A 17,623-nucleotide genomic window follows, 5' to 3' on the forward strand; every position below is an offset into this window, starting at 1 on the left:
CATCTAACCCGGTGCCGTGTCCCTCCTTCATTTGCGGCATTCGAGCCAGTCACGACATACAAACTGTCCGAAATAGCCCAAAACATATTCCCTGTTTTGTTTCCACACACATGGAGTTTGCGCGCAGCTCCAGAGCAATGGGTCCGAATCGTGTCGTTTCGTTTATTTTCATCCAAAAAGTTTATTAGATATCTCTGTTGGGAACTTCCACAGAGGCCCTGTGAGGCAGGACTCTGTGGGCTACAGGTAGCAAACAGCCACCTTCTAATTTTTAGGATGAAGTCATAACACGCAACAAGTGTCTCAGCTTGTGGTAGTAATTCTGCCTGTCACCCGGACCCTGAAAATTTGTGTCACCGCGTCATTATGTGAGTCGATGCTGCGTTCAATGGAAGCTCGGAAAATATAACTCATTTTAGACGTAATGCTGACGTAAAGAGGAGCAACAGCACCGACTGATGCTACGTTCCGTGGAACTGGAAAATTTGTAATTGGTGTCGATAATGGACCCCTTGTATTGCTGCCTGCAGCTCTATTTAGTGTTATAATTGCTATATCATTATTACATTTATTACATATGTATTTATTTCTCTCTTAATTCATTGCTTTTTTCGATGAATTGTCTGCCATTTTTTTGTGCTTGTGCCACTGGAATAAGTAGATGCCGCATGCATTAAATAAATAAATAAAATCTCTCCCTCTCCATCTCTCGCTGTGTGGACCAGTTATGTAAAGGTCCTATGATATAACCCCTGAGGAGGAAGGAGGGAGTTTGCGAGACAAGTAAGTTGAAGTTACAGGACATGCGAATTGAAATCTGACATTTTTTTCAACTTTCAATTTACCCTAGTATGGGGTCATAGCGTGACAATTCACAATAACTCGAACGTAATCTCTATTTCTAATAATTTTGTTTGGATACATGATATAGCCGCTAATGGGTCAAAGGTCGCTACATACATTCACAATGCCCAGTTATGTATCATTTTCTTTACGAGTGTAATTTATAATTCATTTTGATATTCATTTGGTATTTGTAGCTAGAGACATTTTAATGTATTTTTACCCCTCCTCCCACTACATGGGATCAAAGGAAACCTTGCATTGGTAGCCTTGCTGAGTGTGCCCACGTACTAATCATGTATCATGTGTCTGGTGTGTGTTTAACATGAGGCAAATCCCATTTGATCCCAATTTATTGTGTATCATGGTGATGAGGAAGAGTCCGGATTAACTTTAAGACTCTTTTTTTTCATAAACCAGTGGCCTAAGAGAGAGAATGAAATACAAGAAATACACTTTGTTCAGATACAGTGTGCGTATGTGTGTTAAGTGTAGCAATGCCAACAGCGGGATGAGTGTGTGTGTGTGTGTGGGGTGTGTGTGTGTGTGTGTGTGTCAGGTGGGGTGGGGTGTCCCAGGCTTTGGCTAGGGCAACTGTATGGGAGGGTAGAGGGGGTGGGGGTGCCGCCAGTGTGTTGTGTCCCCCCGTGGCACCAAGATGATCCTGACAGTCTGCCTTACGTCTCTTTGTGGCGATGTATTTAAGCGCTATCAGTGCAAAACAGATCCTGGATTACCGCGCCATTGTGCATGTGCGGCACACACTATATCCACTGTATCCGCTCTCGCGTTCTCAAGGGTCCATATGGGGCACAGTGTCTAGACTGGAGTTCTAACCTCCTCTAGTCGTCTCAGACCCACCCCCTCTTTCCCCTCTTCTTCCTCCTCCTTGGCCCTAGGGCTGAGCTGATTAACAGTAATAGGAAACAACAATGCATGATAATGTGCATTAGACTGGACCAATGGCAGCGGCCTTTGGCCCCCGATGGCACAAGAATGGCGGGCACTGGGGGGCCCCCGTGGGGGGACGGGCAAAAGACAAAGACAAAAGGCATGGCAGGCTGCGGAGTGATTTAATGTAAGTGGAAGGGACATGGCATGCTTTGAGGGGGTTGCACATACTGTATGCACACACACACACCCCGGGGTAGGGTGACATTAGGATTTAAATGCAACCGTAGCTGCACAATGTGAATTTTTTTTGAAAGATCTTGTAGATATCTAAAAATATCTCGTAACTTCAGAGTGGTGTAAAAAAACAAAGACATCATGGACAATGAGATCTGCCCTCTGGACCTGGCCAGTGCAGTCGGTGTGTGTTCGGTTTACTGCACCCTCTGCCCCCTTCGCTTTCGGTGGCCAGCTGTTTTGCCCATCCACTCATCCCTACATCCCTCCCCTTTGCCACCGCCCAGGGAGCATTTACAGAAATAAGCCTACATGTACAGAAAGAGTATTTTTAAAACCAGACAGATCCCAAGGTGTAAGGCAGCAGCAGTTGCCACTGTTCCGCAATCCCACACGCGACTCCACCCGGTCTCTATTAAGGTCAAGAGGTCCCTCCCCCTTTCTCACACCTACACACTCAGACGTAGACGGGCGACGCTAAATTGTGCAAAATATCATACATACATACATTGTCCTGATACATCACTCGTGATGCAGTGCATGTGCTTATGGGGAGCTGTGATAAATAACACTGGAAGCTGTGTAGAGTGGCGCAGCTCTTGAAGCGAACTAACTTGATGTCACGAGGACACTAAATACAAGTCCTGTTATCATCTCTTTTTTCAACTTAATCCATTCCCCTACTTTACCAAGTTCCTCTCTTCTTTGAGTCAAATTCTGAATTGATGCTGAACGAGCTACGAGGAGGGCAGTGGGGAGTGGGGACTTCAGTGGTCTGAAGCGTTTTCAGTAGTCGGAAGTCAAGGAAGACAGTGGATTATGGCTCAGTTACCTACTGCAACAGCATGACTGCATTTGGGTTTACCCAAAAAAGCTTACTTCAATAAATGTCTTGTTACTGTGTGTGTGTGTCTTGACTTGCACAACTTTTGTTCCTCATAGCACTGGGGAAATGGCAAGCTGCAGGTGAGAGTACCAACTCTGTAATATCTGGCTCCATCTAGGGGCTGACAGGAGGTGAATGCAGTGGCCGTCTCCTGGCAGCGGAGCGATTGCAACAACACTGTGCAGGCAACGGAAAGCACATTTTAATGCTAAACGACTTGTGACCAATATCAAACTGGGCAAGCGTACATATTAAGCTTAAATCTTAAAAGGCTGTTAAAAGTTCAAGTTTTGGATCCTATCTTCACACACAACATAGAAAGTTGTCCATCTGGTGGCTTGGGTTTACAATTAAAATGTCAATCTCGAGATTGACATTGAAGACAAGGCGAATTTTTTTTTTTTTATTATCCGCCAGGAAAAACCCGAGCATTGCAACAGAGCGGTTGACTAACCACTTACTCGCTTCTCACTCAAGCTTGTGATTATAACATAATGTATAATCTACTCTCAGAGAAAGATTTAGATGTATTCCTTACTTGTTTGGAAAATAAAAAGTTTTTTTTTTAAATTTCTCCCCCAGACAGCGGTGCACCGTGCATGCGCCAGTTCCTGACACCCGTGCCTGTGTTTTTATTGTAGGTCTATTTATTTGTTTGTTTATTATGTGTGAAACTATGGGACTTAATTTAGTAAAAACTGGATGTTTTTGTGTAAAAACTTAACTTGTAAATAATAAATCCTGCACTTCTGTAACAGGGAGACTGCATTTTGCCAATTGGAATGTTGCACGATCGCCCAAGCCTATTATCTAAGAAAGGCTGGTGGAGGCCTTAACAACAAATATGTAAAGTATATTACATAAAAAGAAACATTTTTATTGAAATATTATACCATGATAATGTTTATTCACAGAATAAGAATATTGGCCCATTTGGACCAGTGGTGAACTGGTTTAAAAACAAAAAATAAAATGAAAATAAAAAACAACTGCCCACTCTCCCCAAACATGTTGCAAAACATCAAGAAAACAAATTCCACAAAAATATAAAGCAACGATACAGAATCAATATCTGTATTTTGTAGAATAATCCTTGGGCGATACGACCAGACCTCTTCCTTTCCTCGCCCCTCGGTACACGGTTTCGACAATGTCTATCATCTCCTGCTTGTCCTCCATGGTCCAGTTGATCTTGTTATTGTTACCGGTGCCCAGATCAATCATGATGTGCTTGTTCCTGAGCAAGAAAAGCAAACAAAAGTGTTTATCTTGGATCGAAAGGAGGTATTTCTCGAGCATCTCAGAGCCTCAAACCCCCCATAAATTCTCAGGGTGGTGGATATCTGTTCCTACTTTTAGGCAAGGGAGGAAAAGTGTTTTATCAACCTTCTTAATCTGGAAAATGCTTCTCTTCACTAGGATTCAGGAGCGTTCTAAAGCTGTCCTGACCCGTTAGCAGTTTCCACAGACGGCGTTCAGGAACAGACAAGCACGTACATTCCAGAGGAGAGACGTGTCAAGCAATCAACTTGTTAAAAGAGATTGTTTGGATAGGTGTGGGACATTTTGTGGCTCATCTTGTAGGGAAGAGATTACACCATCTACGAGAAGATCCCGTGCACTTTCTGCAGAACAGGGAAGATGCAACAGCCATGATTTAGTTCCATCACAGCCAACAATTTGCAGAATCATCAATCAAACTTTTACTGCCCTTACAGCACCGATGATAATATCCAGATTCATTCATTTCCTCAGAGTTCAGGGGAATATGCTTGAGGGGCTTTTGTGAAACGACATCTGCTACTACTTTAAATCTCTTCTAATTTAAAACGGTCCCGTTAAAGGCGTTGACAGCACCTACCTGAAAAAGAACATGACGGTGCAGGGGTCGTACAACTCGTACATCTTGTTGAAGTCGGGCACTTCCGTGATATCCACCAGGTAGATGACTGCAAAGTTCTTTACCTGTCGGGATGATTATTTGATCATTATAGTGCAGTGGTCCACTGAAACACAGAGTGTTTGATATTCTCATGATTTATACCGATCAGCCACAACATTAAAACCACAGATGAAGTGAAGCAAGCGTAAGAATCTGAGCGACTTTGACAAGGACCAAATTGTGATGGCTAGACCACTGGGTCAGAGCATCTTCAAAACGACAGGTCTTGTGGGGGTTTTCCCATATGCAGTGGTCAGTACCTACCAAATGGTGTCCAAGGAAGGACAACCGTTGAACCGCCCATGGGCTCACTGATGCTCTTGGGGAGCAAAGTCTAGCCCGTCTGGTCCGATCCCACAGAAGAGCTACTGTAGCACAAATTACTGACCACCCTGTCCACCGCTGAAAGAACCTACAATGGGCATGTGAGCGTCAGAACTGGACCATGGAGCAATGGAAGAAGGTGGCCTGGTCTGATGAATCACGTTTTCTTCTACATCATGTGGATGGCCGGGGTTAGGGTCCGATCCGATCGAGCATCTGTGGGATGTTCTGGAACAACAAGCCCGATCCCTGGGGGCCCCACCTCGCAACTTATGCCATGGACACACTACAGGACCTCAAAGTCCTCAGATCATACTGTTCACACGACAACTTTCTGTCTTGTGATGGGGAATCTTGCAGTCTTGTGGTTTCACACTGCATGACTGATCAGCGACAGGGTGTCACACATTACAAGATCTTTCACCGGGAGGAATTCCTGACGTGTCTGTCAGGTTTCCAAACTGCGATTCGTCCAGAAAACACACACGAGAATTGACACCGGAAATTACATGATACCATGCGCGGGAAAGCTCGGCGATCTCCAAAAGCCTGTAGGCGAGTGGGAAATCAGGCCAGAATCGCGTAGTCTGAACTCGGCATTACAGGACTTAAAGGATCCGCTGCTAACATCTTGGTGCCAGATACCGCTGGACACCTCAGGGGTCTTGTGGAGCCCATGCCTCGACGGGCCAGAATTGTTTTGGCGGCACAAGGGGGACCTACACAATATTAGTGATTATTAGTGGTGGTTTCAATGTTGTGGCTGATAGGTGTACAAGCACATTTAACATTAAAATAAGTGGAATTTTTATTCTGGGGTTTTAAATTGCCAAACACTTCTGGATTATAAATCAACGGTGCTGTCCCATCAGTTAAATGTACTGTGGCCCATAACGGATCATTTGTTAGCATAGTCATAGTGAAGAATGATCTAATGTCAATATTTATACAAATACCTCTAGTTTATAGAGAGGTAGAACTACCGCTGTTGCGATCACAAGATATTTGTTGATGACTGTCACAAATAATTTCAATTAACAATTCAATTGTAAAACTTGCAGTTTTACATTTCCACCAAATGCAGAGGGGCCATTTATAGGGATTTAAGATTGGATCAAAACATTTTGGTAGAAAGTAAACTTTCCTCAAATCCTCAACAGACCCAAAACTCACCTGATTCACGTTATATTTATGATATACATGATTGTGGAATCTAAAGATACTGAGAACCAGTATCACAACACCATTTATATCAATCTGAATATCAACATGTAAGGGGATTGTTTCAACAACTTCATATTAGTCTAATAATATGCATTTTCCGAGATTGTACAATTTTGAAAGTTAATTCTGATGAATACAATCATGTCTCCCTTAGGTTTTACAAACCCATACATATGGTCAATATACCTGTATAGTGATGTCATTTATACCATTAAAGTACCTGAAGCAAATAAAATTGTGTTCTGAGTTTGTCACACCACAGAACAATTTGTTGTTAACCACCCAGCCAAATCTGAATGATTGAAAAACACGCCAAGTATATAAAATTAGGTTTCAAAATCGGTACTCTCTGCTCTTGAGATGCTGGGGGTGTGTCCGCTGAGGATGGTTAAACCACAAGCAGTCGCGTTGACCGTGTAATAATATATAAACTTTTACATTGGAGTACCTTCCATGTTTAAATGTTCTGCTGAACCCAGTGCCGTGTCGAGTTGATCACCTCAAAATGCCGCTGTCTGGTGGCACTAGGGTCTCCCCGCTCTCAGTTGCCCCCTGCTGGCTCTTCCCAAGGCCAGGTCGGGGCTCTATGGCATGCTAGCATGCAGCTGATGCTAACGTAAACAAACAATCGCAGTGGCGCAGTCAACAGGACATTATTTTTTATTTTTTTGTTCTGAGCGCATAGACGCTGATTTATGTCCTTGCCGGTGGGTGCCGGGTGGGGGCACGGCAGAGAATCTCGGCGCACAAGACTTGGCATGAGTTCACAACGGCAAGACATCTTTTACTCCAAGCGTTTATTCCCAAAACAGCCATTTTAAACCAATACATGGCTGTAAGCTTAGCCCTTTTTCAATACTGATGCGTTTCCGACTTGGTATTTATATAGTGTTGGGGACGGGCAAAGTATGATCTCATAGCCCCGCCCCAAAAATTTGGACCACAAAAATGGTGGGAAACAGTTTAAGGGTCCAACTCCACAATTCAGTACTACACCGTTCAGTCTTTTAACATGTTTCCAGCAATTACTTTCTAACATGCGTAATGTGTTTGGAAACAAATCACCTAATTCACTTTACAGGGACTTCAAATACCTACCTTAAAGGTAAATGGAAAGGACACACTCTTGATGAAGCTAGTCAGAGATACCACAAACGGTCTTAAATAGTATATTGGGTTTTTGAACTCCTAGTCCAGATCATGCTGGCATTATAATAACGCCATGATAGTATACCTATTCTTAGCGAAACAAACCTTTTCGGCGATGCTGTACAGAACTTCATCCATTTTCATGCACGTCGGGTCCCAGTCGTGGCCGAAGCGGATCACCAGGACCCGGTCCTCTTCGGACAGGATGGCCTGGTCAACCTGCCAGCCATTGTGGAGATGGGGGAGCATGTACGACATCTTGAACTTGCACGGTCAAGGGTTCCTAAAAGAAAACACAGCGACGACAAGCGTTATATCAATACTGTACCTGGTAAGTCTTGGAAGGAGGTCAACTTCACTTCGAAGTACGCCGCTAACTCGAAGACTAACAATGGAAGCACATTCATAAATTCTTCAATACAGTATAATTGTTTATATTTAATGTATAATTATTGTTACAACCATTGTTTTCCACCCTGATACACAGTATAGGTACAGATTTTAAAAGTGTATGCAATGTGCGAACTTTCAGTTTTCCTTTTATTTGACACAGTTTGAATTGCTTATACAGTGGTTTATTGTTCATTTTTGGGTTAATTGTATTGACACACTTTTCTATGTTTCAGTTAATATTAGGTTTATTGTACATTGCCATTGTTTTGGTAAACGTGACGCTTTACTGTATGTTACCATATTTTCCTCCGGGGACGAATTAAGTCTATAAATTGATTTGAGCCACAGTTCGAACACGACGAACGAGAAGCTAGTTGGCGAGCTAAGCTATCAGTAGCTATTACGCTATGCTAACGCCGACTCGCTTGCTCGGCTTTGGTGCTCATGAGATTTCATGAGGAAAGAATACGACCGACATGGCGAGACTTACCCCCCAACGAAACAGGCGTCAAGTAAATCCTGGTTTCTAATCGACTGGAAGCAAACAATTGAGGGGTAAGACACGCTCGACGCCGAAGCATCGGTTTACACACTGGAGTCGGGGCCTGCGTCACGCTTACCACGTGGTTGATGACGCGGGACGCGACGCGAGGCACCGCTGACCAACCCGGAAGTGGTAGCTTTGAAATCGAGGGCGGTAACGAGAAAACACGACAGACAACTATCAGCCAAAGAGACAGACAGATCCATGTCTGTCTGCCCTCTGACCTGCCTCAACAAGATACAAATGTCTGTGTCTGTATTTTTTCTCTTGTTTTCTCGTTTGCTTTGGTATGATGTATATGGTGGCTCATGTGAAAGCACTTGGAATTGAAAGCTCTTTGTGTATGAAATGTGTTAGAAATACAAATAAACTTACAAATACACACACACACACATACATATATATATACATACACACACACACACACACACACACACTACTCACAAAAAGTTAGGGATATTTGGCTTTCGGGTGAAATTTATGGAATGTCTTTATAACTTGTCGTGTGCCCTTGAGCATCAATGACAGCTTGACAACGACGTCTCATGCTGTTCACAAGTTGACTTATTGTCTGCTGAGGCCTGGCCCCCCACTCTTCTTGAAGGGCGGCCCTCAGGTCACTGAGGTTCTGGGGCACAGAGTTAGGAGCCTCTACACAGCGACTCAGCTGATCCCATAGGTTTTCTATGGGATTCAGGTCTGGAGAAAGTGCAGGCCACTCCATTTGAGGTACCCCAGTCTCCAGCAGCCGTTCCCTAATGATGCGACCTCGATGAGCTGGAGCATTGTCGTCCATGAAGATGAAATGAGGCCTGTGTTGTTCATGCAGGGGCACAATGACTGGATTAATGATGTTATTCAGGTAGTATGGGCTTGTCACTGTACCATTCACAAAGTGTAGGGCAGTTCTGTATTGACTAGACACACCTGCCCACACTGTAACACCACCACCACCAAAGGCTCGTCTGGTGACAACAGTGGCTGATGCATAGCGCTCTCCTTGACGTCTCCAACATCGTTGGCGGCCATCATTTCTGCTCAACGTGAATCGACTTTCATCAGAGAACAGCACTGAGGCCACTGGTCCCTTGTCCAGCGGAAATGCTCCCTGGCCCGTGCAAGACGATGATGCCTGTGCCTGGTGGTGTGGTCAGGTACCCTTGCAGGTCGTCTAGCACGCAGACCACGCTGATGTAAACGGTTTGGAAAAGTCTGACGTGACACTTGGGTGCCTCTCACCTCCCTTAAATGTGCCTGGAGTTGAGTGGCATCATCATCCTGTTCCACAGGGCACTGTTCACAATGAAGCGCTCATTAGTGTGGGATGTGGCCAAAGGACGTCCACTTCTATGCCTTTCTGTGACTCTTCCAGTGTCTCTGTTGCAAGCTGCTGATGACACTCTGTGACACTCTAAGCTCAGTGGCCACTTCCTTCTGAGAACATCCTATTTGAAGCCTCACAATGGCAGGTACTGTTGATCAATTGTTAGGTGTCGTCATGATCTCAAAATGTGAACAGCATGATGAAGAGGACTGTTTAAATACCAATTCTAATCGAACCAGGAAATGTATTGGTCGATTCATGGATCAAACACCTGTTGTGAATTTTGCCGTTGAGCTCAAGTTGTGTAAAAAGTACTGAAACATTGAACAGTTGGACATGTGCATTCAGAAGTTTAGAGAAGGTCAAATTAAGTTCACCTGTAAAGGTTATAGTGCATTTTAGGTTCATCCTGAAATTTCACCCGAAAGCCGAATATCCCTAACTTTTTGTGAGTAGTGTATATACTGTATGTCGCCGTGTGCTCCAGTTTCAATGCCGTTATCAAACTTTGGCTTCTTTCGGCCCAAACAGGAAGTGCTGTTAACTTCTTGGAGGAAACGGTTCCTGAGAGCCAGATAGAAAAGAGGCCAGATAGATTACCATGGCAACCAATACGTTCCCCCTCTATCGCAGACGGTATTCCCCAAAGCTCGGCAGGATTAAGCAGCGACACCCCATGAGAGCGCCGCTTGCTGTTGGAGCTCAGGCAGCTCCACGGCTCATTGAGTCTAACGAACGCTGCTTTCAACTCGGAAATCTGTTCACTCCCGAGTTATTAGTCCTTTCCCACTTGAGAGCCAAATGTGTTTGAAACGTTGACGTCAGCCGCAAAATGTGTTTTTTGGCAAACACGTAAGTTCTACAAGCATCTGCACAGCAGCTTGAACTACAGAATAGTTCAAATCAGAGCTAGACAAATAAAAACCCATGAACCGGAGTTTAGTGTTTGCAGTGCAATCAGATGCGAAAATACACACAAACCATTAATAAAAAAGATATTTATTGATAGTGAATATTGTGAAACCCAACGTTAACGTAATTATTTTATATTCAGAACGTATTTACTTAGTTTTAAGCCCATTTCCAATAACTCCAGCTTGCCAAACTCTGCGACAGTGGCTTCCGGTCGAAGTGTCTGGATCCGGAATTTGTGGCGAGGGTTGATAATGTTCAACACATTCCGCTTTCGCACTCTCCATAGAAATTAATGAGACCTCCGGTGAGATGTCGTAGCTTCCTGGATTCTGTGTAAAGCCGGCTCCAGACTCCAAAATGTACTTGGCGGCCTGAGTGTGCTTGGTTGCAATTACCGAATCGCAACTCCAGGCTCCTGAGTCATTTAAAAGACTTGCTCATTCCGAACAAAACAGTTACAATTCACTAATCTGTTGACCAAAAGTGGATTCTGTGCAAATTAATACATACAGTATAGTGAATACAATAAACTACATGTGGGTTTCAAGAAGAAAAACAATCCAGAAGTAATAGCAGCATATTATGGCACTCTTAGAGCATCCGAATCATCAGTTTCATTGTCTCAGCCTAAAGTCAAATTTCACAAGGTACAGGGTTCACATTTCCGTGGTTCTGACAGAATAAGATGATTGAAATGGGCTGGAAGAGCTTTCGTTGTCGTGATTCCGGGCGATTCGGTCAGTGACACACAGTTATTTAATCAAGTTTGTTTTAAGTCGTATTTGCAGGACATTTGGGTTCTGTTTGAAGAAGAGAGACATCACTGTCCCTTTGCAGCTGTGTCCCACCTCTGCCTCCTGTGGGGACTCCGGGCCGCGTGAACATTCGTTATGATCTTGTTTATATAATATTCATTCAAGGCAAACTGTTCCAAAAACAAAGACGGGTCCTCTGAACGATCCCACGGCTAAAGCAACAACCGCTCGGACCGTTGCTGTTTCACGAGGCCGATATGAATGATCGTGCAGACTGTTTATGTCCCAGGGTCCCTGCGGGTCTCTGGCAGGGGGGGGTTTGGCACTGGTTTAGCGACGGGGTGGGTCCCGGTGTGCGGCGGACGGAACCGACGCCCCCCGCCGCGGGTCCCACACGGCACCCAGCGCTAGTCCGACGGGTGCTCGGGACACGAGCGATTCACCACAAACCACTCATCTATACACCTGGAAGAGATGCGGCAGCGTAGCGGCTATGTTAGTCTGATTGGCACAGAGCAGAGATGAAGACCAACACATAGCAGAACTTTGAGCGTGTGGGCAGTCGTCAGAGTGTGCGTTACCCTTTATGGTAGATGCACAGGCAGGGCAGCCTTGCAATGGTATCTCCCTGCTCCATGTCCTCTAAACAAATGGCACATTCCCCTGAGTCCTTGGACAGAATGTCCTCTGAGGAGAAAGTGCAAAAGAGACAAAACAATAAGGGAAGAGCTCCAGGAATTCAGTTCAGTAAAAAACCACATACACCTCACGTGGACAGTTGAAGCAGTGTTTGAAGCTCCAAAAGCTTCCTTTACTCATTTTGAGCCGTAAGGTGCTTGAGATATGGTTCCATCCCGTGTGTGTTTAAAGTAGAATGATATATAAATAACTTTATTTTCGTTTTAAAGCGTTATGGAAGGTCTACACTGTCAGAAGCCAATAGCGTGCAGCCTTCAGTGTGTCTTTAGATTTACATCCATATAAGACCTTTTGTCAATACTTGGGGCACTTCAGTAAGTGGGAGTGTTTGTCGTCGCACATGCAAACAACACAGTTTATAGTCGCGCAAAAGACTATTTTTAAGTGCAATACTGGACATATTACATGCTTCTATAGACTGTTTTAATTGAGTGTAAATTATCACCCTCTCCCTCTCCTTTTACCGCCATCCTTCTCTTACTGTTGTAGGCCAGGTGGGTTTTGCTGAAGCACGCCAGCAGGTGCTTCTCCGTCTCTTCTGACACCACGTACTTGGAGCACACGGGACAATGGAACCCTGGGACAAAAAGGGATGCGGCAGGAGGTTAGACGTGTAGCTTCACTCCTAACAGGCTTTGTTCAGGGGTGCGGTGAGACGAGCGACAACCCGGTTCGAGGGGCTGGCAGAGTCAGGGGGAAAGTGCAAAGTGCAAAAAAGTACGTGTTTAAAGAATATTCTTTGTCTCTGAATGAAAACGTGGATGAATAAGCTCATGGAGGGTTCAGCTGATTCACATGCAAAAACGGGAGGTTTTACATGATTCACCCTCAAACAAAACCAAGTTAATTGTATCCGGTAAATATGTACTTGATGATACATGACTTGAAGTGCTGCATTTCAAAACAGAGTGGCCTGCCAGACAGTATGATTCAGATGATGAAGGAGGGTGATTAGGTCGTCTACGTCTATGTCTACTTCTACGTCTACGTCTCTAAAGGTGGCTGTGCCCTAATGGCTATGCTGACTAAAATAATACAAACAAAAGGCTGGAATTCACCGAATACAATCTGCAAGCTAGTCTTTTTAACACATATATATACTGTATATATAAAAACCCCAGAATCAATTCATTTTGTTGTTTTGTTCATGGTAGAAATTAATTTTAATGAATAAACACACCCAGATGTGGAAGACTGTTGTTTACTTGTTTCACATTACTAAAATAACTATGTAGTTCTACTATATTTTTGTGTCTATAGCTATATCTTAATTATTAAATAAGATTACATTAAACCATCTTTTTTTTTTACAGGCTCGTAATTGCACTGCTGCCTCACAGCAAGAAGGTCCTGGGTTCGATTCCTGCATAGGGCGCTGCAGCGGGTTATCGCCTGATTAGGGGTCTTTCTGTGTGGAGTTTACATGTTCTTCCCGGGCTCACATGGGGTTTCCTCCATGTAACATCAGTAAAGACCCCCACCAAAAACATGCAGACCATCGTTGTCTGACCTGCTTGGCCAGGATGTTTTAAAAGCAGAGAACTCATTTCACCGGCCACCATTTGAAGCGTGTGTGTGTGTGTGTGTGTGTGTGGGTTGGTCGCCTTCACCCCATGAGGGCATGTGTGTGCTGTGCGATAAATAATCTTCTTCCCTCTTCTTCTAACTTATTAATGATATAGTGAGTGGCACACTGTAATAATTTAGTTAGTACATAGTAATGATTCATATTTATTCATACATTCATTTTAACTATTTCTGCTTTGAATTGGGGGTATTGGTTTGTATTTGTTTTTGTATATGTAACACATTTTATTTTATTTCATTTTTTACTTCACCTTTTCTTCTATTTTATTATATTAAGATTTTTTTTTTAAATGCTAATGCAGCAAACCTGACCAGGACAATTCCTAGTGTATGTAAATGTACCTGTGGAATAAACCATTTCTGATTCTAATCGTGTATTAAAACAGAAAAGCCCGGCTCCCTGCAGAAGCTTAGCAGCGTTCCCTGCCACCTCCCACTGTGGAGGGCCGAATGTCAACAGACGTGTGTTTGCAGCATTGATTTACAGTGTAATGTATTATGTTGTATTTCTCACACAGCCCTCAGATCCACAGCAGCTCTGTGGAAAACAGCCATCTAATGACAGATAATGTAGCGGGAAGTGGAGCTCTCTATCGTCATGCTGAAAAGTATTTAATGTGTGTGATTGTGTGTATGTGTATGTGTGTGTATGAATAAATTAGGGGCCTTCAATGATTAATTACAATGATTAATTACACTGCTGCACACACATAAACAACCCCACATATTTTATTAACAGAGCAAAGTTTATTAGGACAGAAGCCAGTTTGTTTCCAGTCAAGATGACCTGATCTTGTGTTTGGTAATATGAGACTGCTGGGCTGAAGGAAAAAAAAAAAGTTTGTGTCCGTCTGAACCTCTTTCACACGCACAAAGCACAATCACAAGATACAAGGTGAACACTGTAACGGGCCAAATCGACAGACAGATATGAAGATCAGCCCCTTGGATCTGCAGACTCATGTCCACAAGCCTCTATAACAGTCAACTTTTACCAGTGATGATGTTGTCATAAATAATTAGATTACCTTGCTGGGAAAACCATGCATGTGCCGCAATTCAGCTCTCAGGGAGATTACTGATATCAACCACATCATCATAGATAAGGGCGCGAGGGCCTTGCTGTTTACAAGAGACCACCAGAGATGACCTCCGTGTTAATCTCAAAGACCTGAAATGAGGTTCAGATCAAATATACCCGGTTTGTGTTTCGTCCTGTGCATAAGGATTGGTGAGACACAAATGTTGGGGAAATCAGTGTTCCGCTCAATACTTCCATAATGACAAAAATGCCTCCCTGAATGCCTCCCCGTGTGGCCCATTCTTTCCAAGTTGAGAAACTTTTAGCCAGAGAACTGTTGAGCAATGGACCCAGGGATTCACGTGTGTGTATGTGTGTGTGTGTGTGTGTGTGTGTGTGTGTGTATGTGTGTGTTTGTTTGTGTGTGTGTGTCAAGACAATGTGTAACAAGCAGGAAGCTGTTATCTTCTGACCCATATTATGTTCTTCCTTCTCGCACACGTTGATAAACACACTTCACAGAGAAGAAACATGGAAGTTCTTTGTGAGAGAATGGGCCACATACAAGCAGCAAAGTGGTGGGGGTATAATTTGAAAACACTTAGAAACAGCACATGTGCATAAGGCATCGGTTATGCATGTCAAGGACCCTCAATTTCATACGCATTGATCCCATGTCATACCAATACCTTTATCTACCTACCTATCCACTTTTAAGAGAGATAACCGTGATAAAAATGGGGGGGGGGGATTAAATAATAGTTTCGTATAACCGTCAGTAATTTTTCTGGGACCCCCTGGAATCTCTTGAGGCGATCACTGGGGCGTTCCCTGACCGCCCGTTGAGAACCACCGGCCTATCGCATTGCGTGTCAAGGTTCCACTTTGGCCTTACCTCCCAGCATGTGGGTGGACAGGTGGGCCGGCAGGGACCCGATGAGCAGCCTGGTCCCCAGCGGACTCCCACCGTCCGACCCGCCCGGACTCGCGTCGTGTCCGCGTGGTCCCGACACGCCGCCGCTCGGCATGGTGACGCCGGTGATCGCCCCGCCACCACCGGTAAAGCGAATCCGGGGGCCGCCCGATCCGTTCGTGTACCGAAAGCCGGCGATCCGATCGCTGGCTCCGTCGGAGTTCACAGACGGCAGGTCCGAGCTGGAGTACGCCCGGGTTCTGCCGTCGAACACCGGACTGCTTTGTTTGGCTCCCATAACTATAACTGATCACCTAAAAAAAAAAAATAATAATAACAATCGGTCTATGCGGGCCCGGAACAGTTGTCATGTGCGGTAACACAAAACAACAGCCGATAAACAAAAGGCTCCATGCCGCAACCCCTCCAAACGTTCGGCGCCTTCGATTGTGCGCAAAGTGCACGTTCGGCAGAAGTGCGTGTCCCTTGCTTCCCAAACGAGCGTTTTTCTTCGCCGGCACAAGACGCCCTCGTCCGCGTCGCAGGCTCAGGGCGCAGGGCTCGACTTGACGTTCATCACGTCCGCCTCGCAGAAGTTTGTTGTTGTTGTGGCGGCGGCGGCGGTGCCTCCGGACGGGGAGGGCAGCGGCGACGCCAGACACGCGAGTCGACGCGACCCCGGGAGTCGAGCTCCCGTGGAGGAGTCGTTCGTTTGGCCACGCAGGCGTCACTGGAACTCCAACCCAAACAGGATCCTTGAGGTTTCCGCTCTGAAAATATTTACTGAGGAGCGAGGACTAAATCAACGCGGGGGGGGGGGGATGAATAAAAATGCGTGGGCATTGCGTGAGTCTGGCTGATTTTCATTCCACCAAAATGAATTCTTATATATACTTTTTTTTTTTTTTACAAAATTAATTTCCCCCGAGTCACTCGTCACGAACCGAATCTCAGAAAAAGAGTCGAACCTTTCATCCCTGGACGGAATCGCCCTCCCACCAGAGCGACCGCCTCAGGTGGCTGCATGGCGTCACACCCAGCATGTGCTCCGTGCAAATTCTTTCAACTTGAGACTAATCAGGTCCTCCATCGTACGCGGTGACCGTCATCTTAAATGGATGACATTATAGCCCGAATTGAGGCGGTGAGGGCGAGTGGTGAGGGCCCGAATTCAGATGCCAGCTGTTGGGTGTAGAGCATGGAGGAGGAGGCCACATCAAGTGTAGCCAAGTGTAATGACCTTATACAAATAGACACATTTAAATAAACATGCCAGGACAAATGTGATGTTTTTCCGCACGTGTAAAATGGAAACGGGCATTTGTTTTCTGTACATCATTGATTGCGCCCGTCACCGCAACGATTACAACGTGCAACAGAAATGATTAACTTATTGCCTTTGTTGACTTGTCTACAGGGAAAACAGCAAACCAAAAAGCTCATGAAACGAAGGGAAGAGAATGAGATTTTCACCCCCCCAAAAAAACATGCTGCCAAGCATGGCTGGGCATTAGTAATTATGATTACTAATGCCCAGTAATGTGATGATGGTGATGATCTTGTAGCATTGGTAAAATATATGGTAATTCATATAAATATAGTATTTTGCTATTCTGCTCTTTTCCATTATTCATATATTTTATTTTATTCCACCAACCATGACATGACAAACCATGTTTCTTCTTCTTCTTATTCTTCTTCAATAACTGTCGCCATATGCTCTGCTGTGGAAGCGGGCTGGCAAAATATGTCAAAACTTCAAGTTGAAGTTGAAACTGACTGCCCCAGGAGGGACAGGCGTGGGCGAAAGACAAATACTGAGCAAATCCTGGGTAAATGGCAACACCGTGTTGCCCCTGTGTGTTTGTGTACATACATGTGTGCATGTGCCATGTTCTGTGTAAACCGACCGGCAGGACCCCCAGACGCTCAGCCCCATAGTGGGAGAGTTATGACATCACAGAGACATCCCATGA

General features: G+C 44.7%; 2 protein-coding genes across 2 annotated transcripts; both read right to left on the bottom strand.

Moving 5' to 3' along the window:
- Positions 1-3,730: 3,730 nt before the first annotated feature.
- On the bottom strand, positions 3,731-8,503 carry txnl4a (thioredoxin-like 4A). The gene is made up of 4 exons (XM_080017364.1): positions 8,380-8,503; positions 7,602-7,779; positions 4,719-4,822; positions 3,731-4,094 (listed from the first exon to the last, which is right to left on the bottom strand). The coding sequence occupies exons 2-4, from the start codon at positions 7,752-7,754 to the stop codon at positions 3,923-3,925; spliced, it is 429 nt and encodes a 142-aa protein (XP_079873490.1). The 5' UTR covers positions 7,755-7,779; positions 8,380-8,503; the 3' UTR covers positions 3,731-3,922.
- Positions 8,504-10,770: 2,267 nt separating this feature from the next.
- On the bottom strand, positions 10,771-16,227 carry LOC307243472 (E3 ubiquitin-protein ligase znrf2-like). Its single transcript, XM_080018297.1, has 4 exons — positions 15,630-16,227; positions 12,608-12,703; positions 12,009-12,114; positions 10,771-11,892 (listed from the first exon to the last, which is right to left on the bottom strand). Exons 1-4 carry the CDS (start codon positions 15,943-15,945, stop codon positions 11,835-11,837), a joined length of 576 nt encoding a protein of 191 aa, XP_079874423.1. The 5' UTR covers positions 15,946-16,227; the 3' UTR covers positions 10,771-11,834.
- Positions 16,228-17,623: the final 1,396 nt, after the last annotated feature.

The sequence above is a fragment of the Zeus faber genome (assembly GCF_960531495.2).
Source record: "Zeus faber genome assembly, chromosome: 1".
Taxonomy (NCBI): Eukaryota; Metazoa; Chordata; class Actinopteri; order Zeiformes; family Zeidae; genus Zeus; species Zeus faber.